The 18,231-nt window shown below is 45.8% G+C and overlaps 1 protein-coding gene and 1 long non-coding RNA gene across 2 annotated transcripts; both read right to left on the reverse strand.

Moving 5' to 3' along the window:
- Positions 1-1,419: 1,419 nt before the first annotated feature.
- LOC116716896 (uncharacterized) lies at positions 1,420-2,994 on the reverse strand. Its single transcript, XR_004338653.1, has 3 exons — positions 2,983-2,994; positions 1,647-1,652; positions 1,420-1,514 (listed from the first exon to the last, which is right to left on the reverse strand). It is a non-coding gene; the product is annotated as an uncharacterized LOC116716896 (long non-coding RNA).
- A 2,308-nt stretch (positions 2,995-5,302) lies between these two features.
- Positions 5,303-14,057, reverse strand: cmtm6 (CKLF-like MARVEL transmembrane domain containing 6). The gene is made up of 5 exons (XM_032557848.1): positions 13,925-14,057; positions 11,619-11,742; positions 8,335-8,511; positions 8,159-8,257; positions 5,303-6,957 (listed from the first exon to the last, which is right to left on the reverse strand). The coding sequence occupies exons 2-5, from the start codon at positions 11,733-11,735 to the stop codon at positions 6,793-6,795; spliced, it is 558 nt and encodes a 185-aa protein (XP_032413739.1). The 5' UTR covers positions 11,736-11,742; positions 13,925-14,057; the 3' UTR covers positions 5,303-6,792.
- Positions 14,058-18,231: the final 4,174 nt, after the last annotated feature.

Raw genomic sequence — 18,231 nt, forward strand, 5'->3', positions numbered from 1 at the left:
GGCTATTTGAGTTTAATTCACTTTTGCTTTGATCACCTTGAAGTCTTAAGTTTCTTTACTTTTGGTTTTGGACAAATAGTCACTAGAAAGTGAAAGACAAAAGTGTACATTAAAATACAGATTTATTTATACTGGGAACACTGGGTACAGGCAGGGTTCGGTCTGCTGGTCAAACTGGGAGCAGCCCAGTGACTGGGAGGCATCCTGGGAAACACAGGCTAAAGCCAAGGACAAAAGATCTAAGAATAAAAAATGTATCCCTGATTCCTTCATATTCAGATCAACATTTCCAGCTGGTCGAGGCTTCAGCTTGTAGCATCTTTACAGTTAAAGGGTCAGGGTCAGGTTTAGGGTCAGGGTCAGGTTTAGGGTCAGGGTCAGGTTTAGGGTCATGGTCAAGTTCAGGGTCAGGCTTAGGGTCAGGTTTAGGGTCAGGGTTTGCCCAACATGGACAAGCTGAGCTGGGAAACATCAGACGGGATGAAAACACTCCGCTGTGATCCTGCGGTCTTTAATGAGCCGTTTCTCATTAGCATTAGCTCTCTCGCATTAGAAAACCTACAGTATGAAACAAGCTAGCTTAGCCTAGAAAATTCAAACCAGAGACGTTACTTTAGGCCAAGTTAGTTACATAGAAAATATAGTCACAAAATTCTGCTAGTGAAATTGCGTTGTTATTTTCTTTCATTCTTAACTGAAAATCTTAGCATTCTTAGCTAATGGGTCCAGTTTGTACTGTAAAACAGCTGAAACAAACTGCAGCACATGAATTGTGGACCGACCGCTACTGCCGCGTTTCAAGATGGCGGCGACGTAACGCAGGCGTCTCTAGTATTCATGTCCATGTGGTAGGAACAAAACTATCATTTTTCTTCTATATATAGAGATTTTGGGAGGAAAATATCACCTTCCAAATATTCCCAAAGTAGTCCTGAAAAATCATATTTAAACTGCAAAAAATAACACAAGCAATGTTGAAATCCTGGACATTTCTAAAGAAACGTCCAGGTGTTTATCGTCAGTCGCATTTTTACCGCAGCAGCACCTGCGTTTCTGTTAACCATAGAGTTGAGCAAATTGAAATTATGAAAATAAATTAGCGTAATGACTCACGTGTTTTGATAAAAGTATGTACGCCGGGTGAGGAGGTTTTTCAGCCGTGCGGAAACACGAGTCACGTGCTCAACAGAAGAAGAATCGACCGGAAGTAGCAGGAGGTTGATGGATGTTTTTGTTTCTTTTTTCTTTTTTTTGGACAGACTTACCGCGTGAACAAGCGTATTCACGTGTGATTTGAACGTAATTTCTTATTTAACTGTGGTATTGTATTTTTTGGGACATTGGCAGAATAAAGACAAACATTTGTAGTGTCCTGGTTCTGGTTCTGTTCTGCATTGAGAACCAGAGCCAAACATGGAGAAGCAGCATTCAGCGTCTATGCACCACAGATCTGGAACAAACTCCCAGAAAACTGAAAAAGTGGTGAAACACTGAGTCCCTTTAAATCCAGGCTCCTTTGTTCTGAGGTTGTTTCTGTTCTGATGCTGCAAAGATTAAATCAGAGACTTTTGTTGTTTATCTGGAAATATGAAGATAACATTTAGATTAGATGTTTTCATGTGAGAATGATGTCTGACCACAGAAACCTGGATCTGATCACATTTTTAATACACATTTATGAAGTCATGATGGAAGAGACAGGAATCTGGAAACTATATTCTCTAATAATCCAAAACAGAGAAAGATCTATTTTATAGTTAGAAAAAAACACTTCATTTGTTTCAGAGATTATATGAAACATTAAAGGAATAAGCTTATTAAACTCAGAGGGAGGAATCTGAAGCCTTTTTACTTTATTATTGTTAAAACTCATGAATCTGTCATGAAGTGGGAGGCGCAGAAATCCACACGAAAAATATATTCTGAAGGTTCAATAAGGAGGGAAACTTTCAGACCTACAAGGAGAACAAACAGAAACAAATTCTGAACTTGTCCACCTGGATTTACTTTAGTTAAAATGGACTTTTTTAGTTAATATATATAGTTTGTGGACTACATATTTAGCTATCAAGCTAATTATCGAGCTTCTGTGTCTGTAGCTAAATATTTAGCTCATAAAGCTAAATATTCGACCTCAAACTAAATATTTAGCTTACTCACTAAATGTTAAGTTAGCAGGCTAAATATTTAGGTAGATAACCTGAAGTATTGCTGTTATTTTTTGACGGAGCTGCTCTCTGTGGAGAGGAGAGCGGAGTGTTAGTGCTGAGGTCGACGGAGGCGTCCGGGTTTATGGAGTTCAGGGCGTTTTCCTGTCAAAGGGGTTTTAAATGAAGTCTGGGTTTCTCAAGGTTCTCCAAGTCCGTTTTTATTATTGTGCTGAAGTGAAATGAATCTGCAGCAGCCATCATAGACACAAAAACAAAAGACAGCGTCACATAAAACATAAACAGTTGCCAGTTTCAGGTCCATGATCCTGCAGTCTTCTGTGTGGGATGAAGAAACTGCAGGAAACAAGAAGAACAGAAACTCGTCTTTTCAGGAGTTTGGTCTGAATTTCAGCAGGTTGCGTTTGGGTCTCATGGAGCCGTGGGTCTCAGGCTGCAGTGATTTACGGCTGCAGTTATCGATGCGCTGTCTTTCCTCTCAGAAGAATAAAAGCTGTTTGAGCAGAGAGCGGCTTCCACTTCCTTTTAGGGAAACAACGAGACCTCAGCAGAGAAACCTCACATTTCAGCAGGAAATGCTGGAAGGTCGAAGTGACGTTTTCCTTGGACGCCTCTGACTCTGAAGTGACAGAGTTCATGTTTCTCCCTGCAGACACGGAGCAGAAGCAGCTGGATCGGAGACGGCAGCGAATCGCCTGTCGGGTCGGTCATCGGGTCAGAAACTGACATGTTTAAATGTTGGACTTTCGGTCAGATCTGAGGATTAATATTAACTCTGCTGGTCCACTTCCAGGTTCCCATGAAACCTTTAAACCAAAATGTTTCCATCTGAACTTTTAAAAGAGGAAATAAAGTTCAGTTCACAGCCAGTAAAACCTCCTAGAAGGTCGAAAGGCTGGAAGTCTGATCATTAGTGTGCCTACGAGGTCAACTGGGTCAAAGGTCAACATTAAACCTCAGACTAGAAGACACTCCATTTCTAAAATACTTTGAATCAGATTTTAACTCTAAAAACACACAACAGATTCAACCCTGTTATTATTCAGTGAAACTTTCAGCAGCCATAGAACCGTGTCAAAGTGAAGGCCCGCGGGCCGAACCCGGCTCACCTCGGCCGCTTCTGTGGCCCTCCAGGCTCTAGATGAGTTACAATTTAAAGGGCCAGTATCATGTAAAATCGATGTTTTAAAATCATTCCATCATGTTTTAATGCAGTGGTTCCCAAAGTGTGGGGCGCTGCCTCTAGGGGGCGCAGTGCCATTGCAGGGGGCGATGAAAGAAAAAAAAAACTCTCAGGGAGTTTTCATGTTTTAACCCCATTTTGCACAGAAGCTTTTTTAAAATGCATTGATGATAGCAAAGTTGAATATTGTTACAAATAAATAAAAAAAATATGTTTGAAGTAACACTGACAGCAAATAATGCTCTGCTACAGTATAGAACTAAAATTTTAGATTTTAGAGGGAATTTTATTATAATCCATGGGGGCCCAGGAGAAAATCTTTGGGAACCACAGGGAAATGTTTTTCCCAGGAGTGTTGCCTTCATTCTTTCAGGCAAAACGCCTGGGTGGGCCTAGCCCCGCCTCCGAGGCGCAGCTCCTCCCCCACTGAGCTCCTTCAGACTAGCCAGCAGCAATTAGCAAACAGCAGCTGAGCTCCTTATAGGAGCTGCTGCTCAGAGTGACGCTGGTAGAAACGCTAAAGGGTTAATAGAGGAGCCATGTTGAGATGACTTCCTGGAGGTGGAGCTTCAGGAAGAGCAGAAGCTTCTTAAAGAGACAGAGACCCAATTTCAAGATGTTGAATCAGGAACTGAAATTTATTAGTCATATTTGATATATTCAGTATTTTATAACAACTGAATGTGACAAAATAACTGGACTGTAAAATGGAAATATGTGAATGGAAAACACAGAATACTGTCCCTTCAACACAACCAGAACCAGAACCAGAACCCAGCCGGTACTCCTGAATCACGCTTGTTGTGTCTTTATTCTCCTTGAATTGTCAAATGTTGAAGTTCTGGTGAAGCCGTTTACTGCCACCTGCTGGACAAACCGGCGCAGTGTGTCTGTCAGGCAGCTGGGAGAACTGAGTGAACTGGGTGAACTGGGAGAACTGGGCAGACTTCCCAAGTGTTGAGTGAATCAGCTGGACTCGGTTGAATCCAGAGAAGATGAACAAACATTTGGGGCTCTGCTACGGAGTGCCGAAAGGGACAAAGGTCTTCCTTAAATTATTACATGAAATAAAGAAATGTTTAATATCTTATGTAGACCGTTAATTTCTTAAATATGTCATCAGATCATTAAAATGCAAACTGAAAAGAGCCGATATGGATAATTAAATGTGTTCCTGCAGCGTCGCTTTGAATTTATCTGTCAAACTAAAGTAGAGGGGCGTGGCTATGGGCGGAGCTAACTTCCTGAGATAAAACAACAGGTCTAATCTGGGCTCTGATTGGCTGACGCCAGACGACAGAAAACCCAATCCTCCTCAGAGGATCAAAACGAACTGATCACTGAATCCAGGCTGCGTTAAAAAACGTGAGTCATGAAACTACAATTAAACAGGCAAATAGTGACATTTTATAACACCGTAACTATGTTACCTTCAGAAGTGAGAAAATAATGAATATATCAAAAATTACTAAAGAAATTTGACTTCCTAATTTAACACCTTGAAATTGGGCCTGTCTCTTTAAGAAACTCCTGCTCTTCCTGAAGCTCCACCTCCAGCAAGTCTTCCCAACATGGCTCCTCCATTAACCCTTTAAAGTTTCTACCAGCGTCGTTCTGAGCAGCAGCTCCTATAATGAGCTCAGCTGCTGTTTGCTAATTGCTGCTGGCTAGTCTGAAGGATCTGAGCGGGGGAGGAGCTGCGTCCCGGGGGCGGGGCTAGGTCCATCCAGGCGTTTAGCAGCTGAATGGTTGCCATGGAGATCAAAGGATTTGTTAAATCAAGGCAACATTCCAGGTTTGTTTTGATGAGGGAAAAATTTACATGACACTGGCCCTTTAAACCAGCTAGAGGAAGTAGTAATTCACAAAATAAAGCTTTTCAAATTAAGAGCCTGGCAGTTGTTGCAGAGCTGAAGTGGTTCTGATGTTTGAACAGGAAGCAAAACATGAATGAAGTTAAAAAGTTTATTAAAATGCAGCAAACAGAGAAACAGGAAGTTACAGTTCATATAAATCATAGAAAACATTTGATTTGGCTCTGAAGAGCGACACGCCGATACAAACAGGATCGTCTGACAGAAAAACCGCTAGTATTTGTATGTTTACATGATTGTCACACAGATTATTGTCAATAAAACAGATTCAAACATGTTCAGGTCGATCAGGAAGAAACTAAACCAGGAGGAGAAACAACCGCTCTCCTTTCACTTGCAGTCCTCTCTAGTCTACGGCATAAAACCAAAAATATGGAGAAAAAAACAAAAACAAAAATATGGATAAAAAAACTAAAATATGGAGAAAAAAACTAAAATATGGAGAAAAAAACCAACAATATGGAGAAAAAAAACTAAAATATGGAGAAAAAAACCAACAATATGGAGAAAAAAATCAAAAAATATGGAGAAAAAAAACAAATATGGAGAAAAAAACCCAAATATGGATAAAAAACCCAAAAATATTAGCATAAACGGTTTAATCTGAGGGATTACTGCACATTTATAAAACGGCAGAAAAAGCTGAAGATCATCCTGAAGACTAAAACTGTTGTTTTCTACTAAATAAAAACAGGAAGTGGTTCCCTCAGCCTGACAGGAAGTAGTTTCCTTTAAGACGATTAAAAGCAGGACAAACGTTGAACCCGGACCCAAACCGAAGATCTGATATGATCAGTTTCTGTGTAAGCGGCAGAAACATTTAGCAACATGAAGCTGCTGCCAGCAGGATGGAGATAAATCCCATCGGCTGCAGGAACTTTACAGGTTCAACCGTTTCATGTTTCAGATCAGAAGAAAGTGATTTCAGGGGAAATGATGGAAAACGACTAAAATCAGACTAGAGCTCCCCCTGCTGGACAGCGACAGGCGGTTCACTTCAGGTTCCTCCTGATTTCAGTGAAATCTGCAGATGATTGATAAGAAATATTTCATTTGGACATAAATGTGCAGCTGAACAGTTTCTGTCCGATTCATTTAGAAAAATAAACATTCATCTTCCTTCAGGGAACAAAATAATCTTCCTAAACAAATATACAAAAATCTGAAAATTTACAGAAAAATTCAATAAAAAAAAAAAAAAAGAAACAAAACTAAACAACATCCAGAAACGGTGGCAAGTTACTAAGGAGCTTAAATCATTTCTACAAGATATCCTGAATTTTAAGGGAACTATTAAAAAGCAAAGCTGGCAGAGTGAGAGAAAACCAGTCAGAACCAGTAAAAACCAGTCAGAACCAGTAAAAACCAGTCAGAACCAGTAAAAACCAGTCAGAACCAGTAAAAACCAGTCAGAACCAGTAAGGCGTGTGATTCCCAGTGGAGCAGAGTTTAGTGGTTTGGTTGGTTTAGTGTCTGCTGGTTCTGAACCTACAGGAATAAAAACCAGTTTGTGTCTCAGGCGGCTCTGATTGACTGGCGGAGCGCCCCCCGCAGGCGGCGCCGCGTCCTACGCCTTTCCGTTGGCGTCTCCGTTCAGCTTCTCGGCTTCAGGCGGAGGAACGGCGCCGTTGGTGGTGGGCGGGGCCTGAGCGCCCTGGAAGGGATGACCTTTGACCTTCAGGAAGACAATGAAGTCGAGGATGAACGCCGCCATGGCCAGGAAGCCGAACACCTGCAGACAGAGAGAATAATAAATGGCAAGAAAAAATAAAAAATAAAGTCAGAAAATTACAAAAATAAAAAACTGTGAATTTCATTTAAAAAAAGCTTCAGATCAGAAAAAACAGATAGTTTCTAAACAAAACAGAAACGATTTCAAGCTCGTCTGAGGGTCATCATCATCATCATCATTATTATTTTATTTTATTCAAGAAAAATCTTTTAACATTTTACAACTTTATTCTCATAATGAAGAAAATAATTTCTGACAATCTGGTGGACCGAAGACAGGAAGGACTGGCGAGGACAGGAGGACACAGGGGGACGGTGGGGGACACAGGGGGACGGTGGGGGACACGGGGGGACGGTGGGGACACAGGGGGACGGTGGGGACACAGGGGGACGGTGGGGGACACGGGGGGACGGTGGGGACACAGGGGGACGGTGGGGACACAGGGGGACGTGGGGGACACAGGGGGACGGTGGGGACACAAGGGGACGGTGGGGACACAGGGGGACGGTGGGGGACACGGGGGTACGGTGGGGACACGGGGGACGTGGGGGACACAGGGGGACGGTGGGGGACACAAGGGGACGGTGGGGGACACAAGGGGACGGTGGGGACACAGGGGGACGGTGGGGGACACAGGGGGACGGTGGGGACACAGAGGGACGGTGGGGGACACAAGGGGACGGTGGGGACACAGGGGGACGGTGGGGGACACGGGGGTACGGTGGGGACACGGGGGACGTGGGGGACACAGGGGGACGGTGGGGGACACAAGGGGACGGTGGGGGACACAAGGGGACGGTGGGGACACAGGGGGACGGTGGGGGACACGGGGGTACGGTGGGGACACAGGGGGACGGTGGGGACACAGAGGGACGGTGGGGGACACGGGGGTACGGTGGGGGACACAGGGGGACGGGGGGGGACACGGGGGGACGGTGGGGGACACAGGGGGACGGTGGGGACACAGGGGGACGTGGGGGACACGGGGACGGTGGGGACACAGGGGGACGGTGGGGACACAGAGGGACGGTGGGGGACACGGGGGTACGGTGGGGGACACGGGGGGACGGGGGGGGACACGGGGGGACGGTGGGGACACAGGGGGACGTGGGGGACACGGGGACGGTGGGGGACACAGGGGGACGGTGGGGACACAGGGGGACGTGGGGGACACAGGGGGACGTGGGGGATGGTGTCTCACCACAGCAACGGCCTCCACCGTCGTTTTGCCGTTGTTGGCTGCAAACACGATGGAGGCGATGAAGAAGAAGACGGCGATGAGGAGCGTGTACAGGAAGTCCTGCAGGACAGAAACATCATCACTTCTGTAGTAAGACAACAGGGACGGACAGAACCAGAACCAGAGCAGAACCTTACCACTTTGGGCCAGCAGCTGATGCCCACCCTGCTGTGCAGCGTGGTGGAGAGGAGGAAGAGGAGCAGCGCCGTGAAGAGGAAGGCTGTGCAGCTCACAAACTCAAAGAAGTAAAGAGGAGAGCAGTTCAGGCAGGTGGACACCGTCTCCTCCAGGACGAAGGCCACCAGGGACAGCAGCTGGGGACACAACAGAACCATCAGAACCAGAGTTATGTGATGTATCCGGCCCAGTAAGGGCGGCCATCTTGATCTGTAAACTACCAGCTAGTCACGGTGATGCCAGTTGATGACATCATCAGCCGGCATCCAAACAGACAGGAAGAGGAAGTGTCATGGCGGAGAGCGACAGGGACAGAGTTCGTTCTAATCTGGACCCGGTTCTGGTTCAAACTGGGCTGTTGAGGCGTTTCGGTCCAGAAACGGGTTCAGGTAAAAATTTTACGTAACGCAGGTGAATCTGGTGGCTGCACAGTGGCGCCGCTGGTAGCAAGAAGGTCCTGGGTTCGATTCCCGACCCGGGTCTTTCTGTTCTCTCCGGGTTCCTCCCCGTCCAAAAACATGACTGTCAGGTTAATTGGTTTCTCTAAATTCTCCCTAGGAGTGTGTGTGTGTGTGTGTGTGGTTGTTTGTCCTGTCTGTCTCTGTGTTGCCCTGTGACCTGGACAGGTGACCTGGACAGGTGACCCTGCCTCTGACCCGAAACATTTGCTGGAGAGGCAGCAGCTCCTCCTGACCCACCAGAGACAAGAAGAAAATGGATGATGTGAATCTGGTCACCTGGAGCTGAAGCCTCTCCTGGTTCTGCAGTGAGGCTAGCATGTAGCCGCTAACGGAAACGATTGATTATCCTTTCTGATTGATTATCCTTCCTGATTGATTATTCTTCCTGAGTTCATAGTGAGTTTGGTTTGAAGCCAGTGAGATTAAACTGGTTTTAATGGAGTTACTAACGAAAAGCGGCAGCAGAAACTAAAACATTACAGCCAGACAACATCCAGAGGCTGCCTCAAAATAAATCTATTGTATATATATCTATGTCCTCCACCTGAAGGGGGCGGAGCCTCTGCTCTGTGTTGGGTTAGAAGCTGCAGAACCGGTCTGGAGCAGAACCTTCGTCCTGCCTCGTCACGTCACATGACCAGCTGAGCTAGAGACACGTCCTCCACGTCCTTCATGTCCTTCAGGTTCTTCATGTCCTCTCACTGTCAGAACCGGGTCCAGTTTCAGACTTGCTGCTGCTTTTGCTGCATTAGTTTCTATTTCCTGCAGCGTTTATTGTTTGGTTGATTTTCTGTTGATTTTGTTGTTTTTGTCTGCAGAGTTTCTTCTGTAATAAACCTCCAGAACCTCCAGAACCTCCAGAACCTGCCCTTCTTTCCCCCTGAAGCCTCTGGACCCAGGATGTGAGGAAAGAGGAAGGATTTTATTGTGAAAGGTTGCAGCAGGAAGTGCTGACTCTGCAGATTTGATCCGTTTATTCTGATCCCTTCCTGACTCAGTCAGAGGTCCGGTTCTGATACGGGTCCAGTGTGAGGAGCTGCAGAGCCACTAGAACCGGGTCAGGTCACCAAACACAGAACCAGAGGAAGGTTCTGGATGGACCCGTCCTACAGAACCAGAACCGGTCAGATGGAGGTCCAGAGCTCTGTACATCTTGTTTCCGCAGCCGGTTCTGTTCGGCCCGGATGCCCTCCCAGGCGCCGTTGCGACAGCCGGCGGTTCTGCTGACTGCAGCCAAACGGGTCCTGCAGAACTTTCACTTCTCCGTCTGCAGCTTCCTGCTGAAGAACAGAACCAGAACCGGACCTGAACTTTAACGGCCAGAACTTTGACTTGTAACTTGAATTTACTTAAAAATCAAACTGGTTTCCTCTGTGGCCATGGTAACCACATAGGAAACCAGAACTTTGACCCAGATTCTGCTTTTATTTCGAAGAAGAAATTAAACATTTTGCTTCAGATGAGCCCAGAACAAAAAAACTGGATCAGAACTATCAGAAGTTCTGGATCTAGGACCAGGATTCTATGAAAGGATATTTTTATGATTTTAGTTTTTAAAATGATTTCTGGCCCACTAGGTGAAAAGTCTGCTCTGCTCTGCTTCAATGTTTTTTCCTCTTGACTCCCACAGCATGATGCTGCCACCGCCTGTTTTCGCAGCAGATGTATGGAAGGCAACCCGTGGTTCTGTGACGCTGATCCGTCTTCCTCGCTGAGCGGTGTTTAAGGACCAGAATGTTCTGAGCTTTATAGAAACGATCCTGAGCCGAACCAGAACCAATAAAACATGGCCGCCTGCGTCTTTAACTGGCGGTATGTAAACTTCTGGCCTCAGCGTCACTCTGAGCCGACAGTTTCAGCAACTTGTTGCCAACTGGGAGAGGCAGCAAAGTGTGAAACGAACCGCCGAACGGCAACTTCCTGTGACAACAACCGAGGATTCAGAGAAGAAGAAAAAGAAGAAGTGGCAGGAAGTGTGATTCAGGGAGCGCCGACCTCGGAAACCACGGCAACGGGTTCAGAGCATCGTGGAGTGAACAACAGGAAACCAGCGAACCAGACGCAGACTGGGGAACTGGTCCAGTACTGGGAACATGCACAAAACCTTTCACTGGAACCATCCAGACTGGATTATTTTACATTCAGATTGAAACTAAAAGGTTTTAATTTAATCTGATTATGATTTTATTTCTGACAGAATTGGATCAATTGGTTCTGCAAAGTTTCTCCAGACAACAGAAAAGAACTGAAAGAAAACAGACTCACAAAGCACAACTGAACCAGTGAACCGAACCGATGAACCGAACCAGTGAACTGAACCAGTGAACTGAACCAGTGAACCGAACCGATGAACCGAACCAGTGAACTGAACCAGTGAACCGAACCAGTGAACTGAACCAGTAAACCGAACCAGTGAATTGAACCAGTGAACTGACCCAGTGAACTGAACCAGTGAACTGAACCAGTGAACCGAACCGATGAACCGAACCAGTGAACCGAACCAGTGAACCGAACCAGTGAACTGAACCAGTGAACTGAACCAACAAACTGAACCAATGAACTGAACCAGTGAACTGAACCAGTGAACCGAACCAGTGAACTGAACCAGTGAACTGAACAGTACCCAACTCAGCTCAGTGGTTCTGGTTCTGATCCAGCTGTGTTTATACATCTGGACCTCGGCCCCAGCAGCACGGTAACCAAGGTAGCCTGATCAGAACCAGAGGACCCGGGCGGTTCTGTCCAGACAGCGTTAATCAGAGCTCAGTGAACTTTGACCTCACCACTTCCAGGATCTTCAGGGCGAAGCGCGGCGTGTTCAGATGCTCCGACGCCGGGCCGAGCCAGAACGGCGCCTTCGGGTTAGAAACCGTCGTCGCTGCGTAAACTTCGTTGGCCATGATGGAGCTGGAGACGGAACAGGAAGACGCATCAGAGTCCAGATCTATGACCACTTCCTGTTAGAGCCAACGCTCACCAACACTGACCTCTGCACCATTAATTAACAAAGTTCTGTATGTGAAGCAGAAGAGACGTGTAACCTCCTGAAAATGTCTTTACAGAGTTTCAATGAAAAGAAATTTAAACTTCAAAGTCAAAATAAATAAATGATAAAACAGAAGAAAATCTAAACGATGAATGAAATGTTTCTCTACATTAAAACCATTTTTCTCATGAAGAATAGCTGCAGGGGGTTATGAGTGATTTGTTTGAATAAACTTCGTAAAGCTGTGAACGCAGACAACAGGTCGAGCCCGAAGAGTCAGAGCGAAGCTTCAACATGATGAGCGTTTTAAACAAATTATTCTTCCTTCACGCAGAAATACGCGCCAACATCAGTCTCACTGCACAAATATCACAAATTATCAGCAGCAGGAAGCCCAGTTTTTCTCACTGAAACCATTTGTCTTAAAATGCCCACGTTACCCCCCTGGGGAGAGCGACGCCCACGTTACCCCCCCCCGGGGGGCGTGAGAGCGACGCCCACGTTACCCCCCCTGGGGGGGAGCGACGCCCACATTACCCCCCCCGGGGGGCGGGAGAGCGACGCCCACGTTACCCCCCCTGGGGAGAGAGACGCCCACGTTACGCCCCCCGGGGGGGGAGCGACGCCCACATTACCCCCCCGGGGGGCGGGAGAGCGACGCCCACGTTACCCCCCTGGGGGGGAGCAACGCCCATGTTACCCCCCTGGGGGGCGGGAGAGCGACGCCCACGTTAGACTTCTGTTTTTCCTCTAACGACTGGGCGCACCGCTGAAACTGGTAAAATTCTGGAGCTAAATGTTCCCAACAGGCACTGAACGCACCACAGGCTGAAGCATGACCCGGTTCTGGTCCAGATCAGAAATAGCAGCTGAACAGTTGGACCAAGTACATTGGGACTAAAGTAAAAATGTGAAAGTTTCTGATCCAGAACCAGAAAGTTTGAGGCTCTTATGACCCAAAACCGGTTCTGAGACACAAATGACTCTTTTTGGCTTCAATTCTATCTATAAATAAAACAGAAAATATCAGAAAAACCAAACTGAAGATCAAATGAGACACAGATTTCTAAATAAAAACATCTGTAGGACGACTGGATTTTCACAACATCAGTATTAATGCATGTTTTGGGTCATATTTATTAGAATAATGCTGCATGTTGCTGCGACAGGACTGCAGACTCTGAACGTCCGCTTCCTGCCTGGGCAAACTTTACTGCAATAAACTTTCCTGCAATAATTATAACAATATTCAACATTTCAATGCCATTTATTCCTAATATCCTGCAGCTCTACATGTAGAACTAAATGAAGCTGCAGGGAAATGTCTGACCTCTGCTTGGGGTTTTATGCGAGCATCAACATTCAGATGAAAACCAGAGTTTAGCTTTAATTTTCCAGATAAAACCAAAAACAAACATTTGGAGGGGATTTCTGTTTTCTCTGCAAGTGAAAGTGAAAAACAGCAACCATGTTTTCAATTTCAAACTTTCCCATCATCTCGGGTTTAAAACACCAAACGTGATTCAGAAATATAAAAACAAAACCGTTTTTTTTATCTCACAGGAACGAATCAGAGCAGATCTTAAATATTTAACCTGAACAGAACTTTCTGGGAAAATCGGAAACTTAATCTCCACCAAACTCCATCTGTAAAACTTGACAATTTAAATTAAAACTTTGGTAGACACCAAACTAAACATTTAAAAAGAGGATTTATGAATTGTCTGTAAAGCAAGGAGTCCTGCAGGAAGTTCGGCCTGAATTTTATCCGACAAAAGTTTTGTTTTAATGGGTCCAGCAGCTGGATCTGGTTCCAAAGCCAAGGAAAGGAATGGGAGTGATCCAAGCGGATGTGGACTTCTTCAGACAGGAGAACGGGATTAAACTCAGTAGATGAAGATAGATTTTTAAAAACACAACTGAGATTATCAGAACTAAGAAAAAATGTACTTTTAAACTTTTAATTCCATGTCAAACAATGAATTTGAAGACGTTCGACATCAACTTCAGCGGCCTAAACGTGATTAACTTTTATCTTTTTGAACCAAAAAATAAAGAAATGAGAATTTAAAAAATACGTGACGTTAAATGTATAAAACTCACGGCTGTGTTGTCTCCCAGTTCGCAGGAAAGATGAACTTTACAGTTAAAATCTAACTCCGTCACTTCTGGGCTTTGTTTGTGAGCCACTTCCGCGTTTCAGAATTTTATAAAGCTGTGACGTAACGCAAAACTTAACTTCCGGTATCTACCGGAAGTTTTCGACGTCGCTTTATTGTAAAGTCTAAAACAATTACAGTTTACCTTTGAGGTACTTTTGGTATATAAGTCCGACCCTAAACACAAGAATCAGCACTTTTCATCCACAATAAAGGTCAAAGAGTCGAAAGAAAGTGACTAAGATGTTTAAGTTTGATTTCTGATGAGAAAAGAAACCTGGAGTTTGGTTTTTAACACCGACATCTAGTGGTGGAAAACAGACGGAACAAACGGCTTGAAAAATAACTATTTTTTTTCCCCTATAAAAGGATTAAACCAAAACCTTTCTGACTATGTAACTTTACAAAAAACATCCCAAAATTTTCCTATTTCTCCCAGAACCAGATGAAATATGTAACAGTTTACAGTCATATTTTCACCGTGTAACTCAAACATTTATAAGTGTCATAGTTCCAAACTAAATATTTAATCTACAACCGAAATACTTAACTTGTAAACTAAATATTTAGTTAGCAAACTATATGCTTTGTTCTCAACTAAATGTTTAGCATCCAAACTAAACATTTAATTTCCAACCTAAAAATAATAGTTTGAAATATAATAAATATAATATTTACTAAATTAAATATTTAGTTTGGAACTGTGTGCAGTTAGACAGTCACCGAACACCTAATAAAAGATTGTTTTCCAAAAATCTTTTATAAGGGATTTTTTTTGTAACTGAAATACTTAGACTGACTTTATTGTCATTTTGCATGCACAGGGTGTATACAGAACGAAATTTCGTTGCATACGGCTCAGAACAATGTTTGAGGTTCCAATGTTGTGAGGTTACTCCAGAATAAAATAAAATACAGTATAAAATATGAATATAAATATAAATATAGAATATAAAGTGCAGGAATGACAGTAAAATATAAGTTATTTAGCTCTGTACATGTGCAAGGTATGAAGTGGAGACCAGATTTTAAGTGCAGTCCAGTTAAGAGTTCAGCAGTCTGATAGCAAGTGGGAAAAAGCTGTTTCGGAACCTGGTGGACCTGCACCGGATGCTGCAGAACCTCTTTCCAGAGGGCAGCAGGGAGAACAGTCCATGGTGGGGGTGTGAGGGGTCACTGAAGATGTTTCGGCCTCGGGACACGCAGCGCTGGGATGAAATGTCCTGAATGGAGGGAAGGGGGGCCCCGATGATCCTCTCTGCTGTCCGCACCACTCTCCTCACGTTCTTCCAGTCGGAGGCGCTGCAGCCTCCACACCACACAGAGAGGCAGCTGGTCAGAATGCTCTCTATGGTGCTTCTGTAGAACGTCTTGAGGATGGGCGGGGGCAGGTGTGCTCTTCTCATCCTCCGCAGGAAATACAAGCGTTTCTGTGCCCTCTTGGCCAGAGACGTGGTGTTCCCAGTCCAGGTGAGGTCGTTTGTGATGTGCACCCCCAGGAATTTGGTGCTGCTGACCACCTCCACAGCCGAGCTGTTGATGAGCAGTGGAGCGTGGCTGGGCCGGTTCTTCCTGAAGTCGACGATCATCTCCTTCGTCTTGTCAACGTTCAGGATCAGGCTGTTGTCTCTGCACCAGTCCACCAGCTGCTCCACCTCCTCTCTGTAGTCCAGGTCGTTGTCGTCTCTGATGAGGCCCACCACCGTTGTGTCGTCCGCGAACTTCACGATGTGGTTGGTGGCGAACCTGGGGACGCAGTCGTGTGTCATCAGAGTGAACAGCAGAGGGCTCAGGACGCAGCCCTGAGGGGAGCCTGTGCTGAGGGTGATGACATCGGAGGTGTGTTGTCCGATCCGGACTGACTGAGGTCTGTCGGTGAGGAAGTCTAGCAGCCAGTTGCGCAGGGGGGTGCTGAAGCCCAGGTGTCCCAGTTTTCCTGCCAGATGCTGTGGGATGATTGTGTTGAACGCTGAGCTGAAGTCCAGGAACAACATCCGCACATGAGTGTTCTTCTCCTCCAGGTGAGCCAGGCTCAGGTGTAGGGCGGAGGAGATGGCGTCCTCAGTGGAGCGGTTTCGACGGTAGGCAAACTGGAACGGGTCGAATGTGGAGGGGAGTCTGGAGACGATGTGTTCTTTTACCAGCCTTTCAAAGCCCTTCATCATGATGGGAGTCAGTGCCACAGGCCGGTAATCGTTGAAAGAGGTGACTTGAGGTTTCTTTGGCACCGGAATGATGGAGGCAGTTTTGAGACAGGCTGGCACTGTGGCTTGGTCCAGTGAGGTGTTAAAAATGTCTGTTAGGACACCAGCCAGCTGACCTGCGCATTCCCTGAACACCCGCCCAGGTATGTTGTCGGGGCCTGGGGCCTTCCGTGGGTTGACTCTTTTCAGAGTCTTCAACACATCGGCTGTGTCCAGGCAGAGTGCCTCCTCTTCCTGGTGGGGAACAGTTTTCTTTGCCGGAGTACTGTTCAGTGCCTCGAACCTCCCAAAGAAGTTATTGAGTCCATTGAGAAAGTCAGCATCAATTTCACCCACTGGGGGGGAGGATGGATTGTAATCTGTGATCGCCTTTATGCCTTGCCACATACTCCTGGTGCTGCTGGTGTCGTGGAAGAACTCCTGTATTTTCCGACTGTGGGTTCGCTTTGCTAACCTGATAGCACGGTTCAAGTTGGCTCTCGCTGTCCTCAGTGCCTCCTTGTCGCCAGACTTGAAGGCTGAGTTCCGTGCTTTTAGCATTTCCCGTACCTCCTTAGTCATCCAGGGTTGTTGGTTGGCCCGGGTGATAATGTTCTTAGTGATGCTGACGTCCTCTGTGCACTTGTTGATGTAGGCTGACACAGTCATGGCGTACTCATCGATGTTGATCTGGTCGTTGTGAGTGGCTGCTGCCTTGAACATCTCCCAGTCAGAGCACTCAAAACAGTCCTGAAGTGCCTCCATGGCCCCCTCAGTCCACACCCTCACCTGCTTCACTGTAGGTTTTGTTCTGATCAGCAGGGGCTTGTATGCAGGAATTAGCATAACAGATAGGTGGTCTGAAGAGCCAAGGGGGGGGGGGGGGGGGCTGCTCTGAATGCTTCTTTGATGTTGGTGTAGGCCAAGTCTAGAGTATTTCCTCCCCTGGTTGGAAAATCCACATACTGGTTGAAGTGAGGGAGAACAGTCTTCATGTTGGCCTGGTTAAAATCCCCAGCAATGATGAAAACGCCCTCTGTGTGTGAGGATTGCAACTCACTGATGGTCCGGTAGAGAACACTCATAGCCTCTTTAGTGTTAGCACTGGGGGGCACATACACAGCAGTGATGCTAACAACAGTAAACTCCCTGGGCAGGTAGAATGGTCTGCAGTTAACAGTCAGAAGTCAGAAGATACAACAGAAGAGAAAACTTACATTATTAACTAATTAGTGCTGCACTGAAAGATGTTCCACATTCCACATTTGATCAACTAAAGAAACAGCAACAGATGTCTAAGTGTCTTTAAATCTAATAAAACTTTCAAAAACGGGAGTTTTCCCAGATCCAAGGCGTAGAAAGTCTGAGAGAAGCTGACACCCACGTCAAAAAAATCCAGCAAATAGTCCGAGTGGTTTGTGCTCCGTTAGTGCAGGTTTGTGCCGTTAACATTTTTGTTTGTGCGGGTTTAGTTTCTGAGATATTAAAAATGATTTTGTAGGTCATCCAGAGTTCACCATCCCCCCATTTTGCTCCAGAACAGATCAAAGTGGGTTACTTCCTTAGTACTCTGTTAGAGCAGGTTTCAATGACCTAAAAATTGAAACATTTCCTGCACAACATCTTCTTTAGTTTTTATTATTGTCCTGTTTCTGATTTGATTTTTGTGCAATAAATAAACTCACCTCACTTCCTGCAGGGCAGCAGCTCTGAACACACTGGAATGACCTAGTCAAAGTCCAGCTGAGAATCCATGTCAGGAAGCTTGATGTTCAGAGATTCTCTGGCTTCCATCCATCCGACTGCGATTTGCCTTTTCAGATCATTGCACTGTTTTCTGGCGTGTGTTGCTCAGTTCAACCAGTATGAATACTTCTGGAACGTCCTCACACCTCAGGATGCTTCAGCTCTGATCTGGAGGATGTGTCATGAATAAAAGCTGATTTTGTTTCCGCCGTAAGAAGCTGAAGTTGCTCTTCACGGTGCGCTTCCTGACTCGGCCTGCAGGGGGCGCCGCGGCCCGCTCCTCTCCGGGTTTCCCCGGGTATAAATGCGGGAGGAGCGGCTG

Source organism: Xiphophorus hellerii, chromosome 3 (genome assembly GCF_003331165.1).
Source record: "Xiphophorus hellerii strain 12219 chromosome 3, Xiphophorus_hellerii-4.1, whole genome shotgun sequence".
NCBI lineage: Eukaryota > Metazoa > Chordata > Actinopteri > Cyprinodontiformes > Poeciliidae > Xiphophorus > Xiphophorus hellerii.

Excerpts from the sequence above, each read along its gene's own strand:
- cmtm6 (XM_032557848.1), bottom strand. The coding sequence starts at position 11,735 with ATGGCCAACGAAGTTTACGCAGCGACGACGGTTTCTAACCCGAAGGCG. Across the intron at positions 8,512-11,618 it reads CCCTGAAGATCCTGGAAGTG|CTGCTGTCCCTGGTGGCCTT; the intron begins GTGAGGTCAAAG and ends TTGTGTCCCCAG. Across the intron at positions 8,258-8,334 it reads TCAGCTGCTGGCCCAAAGTG|GACTTCCTGTACACGCTCCT; the intron begins GTAAGGTTCTGC and ends TCTGTCCTGCAG.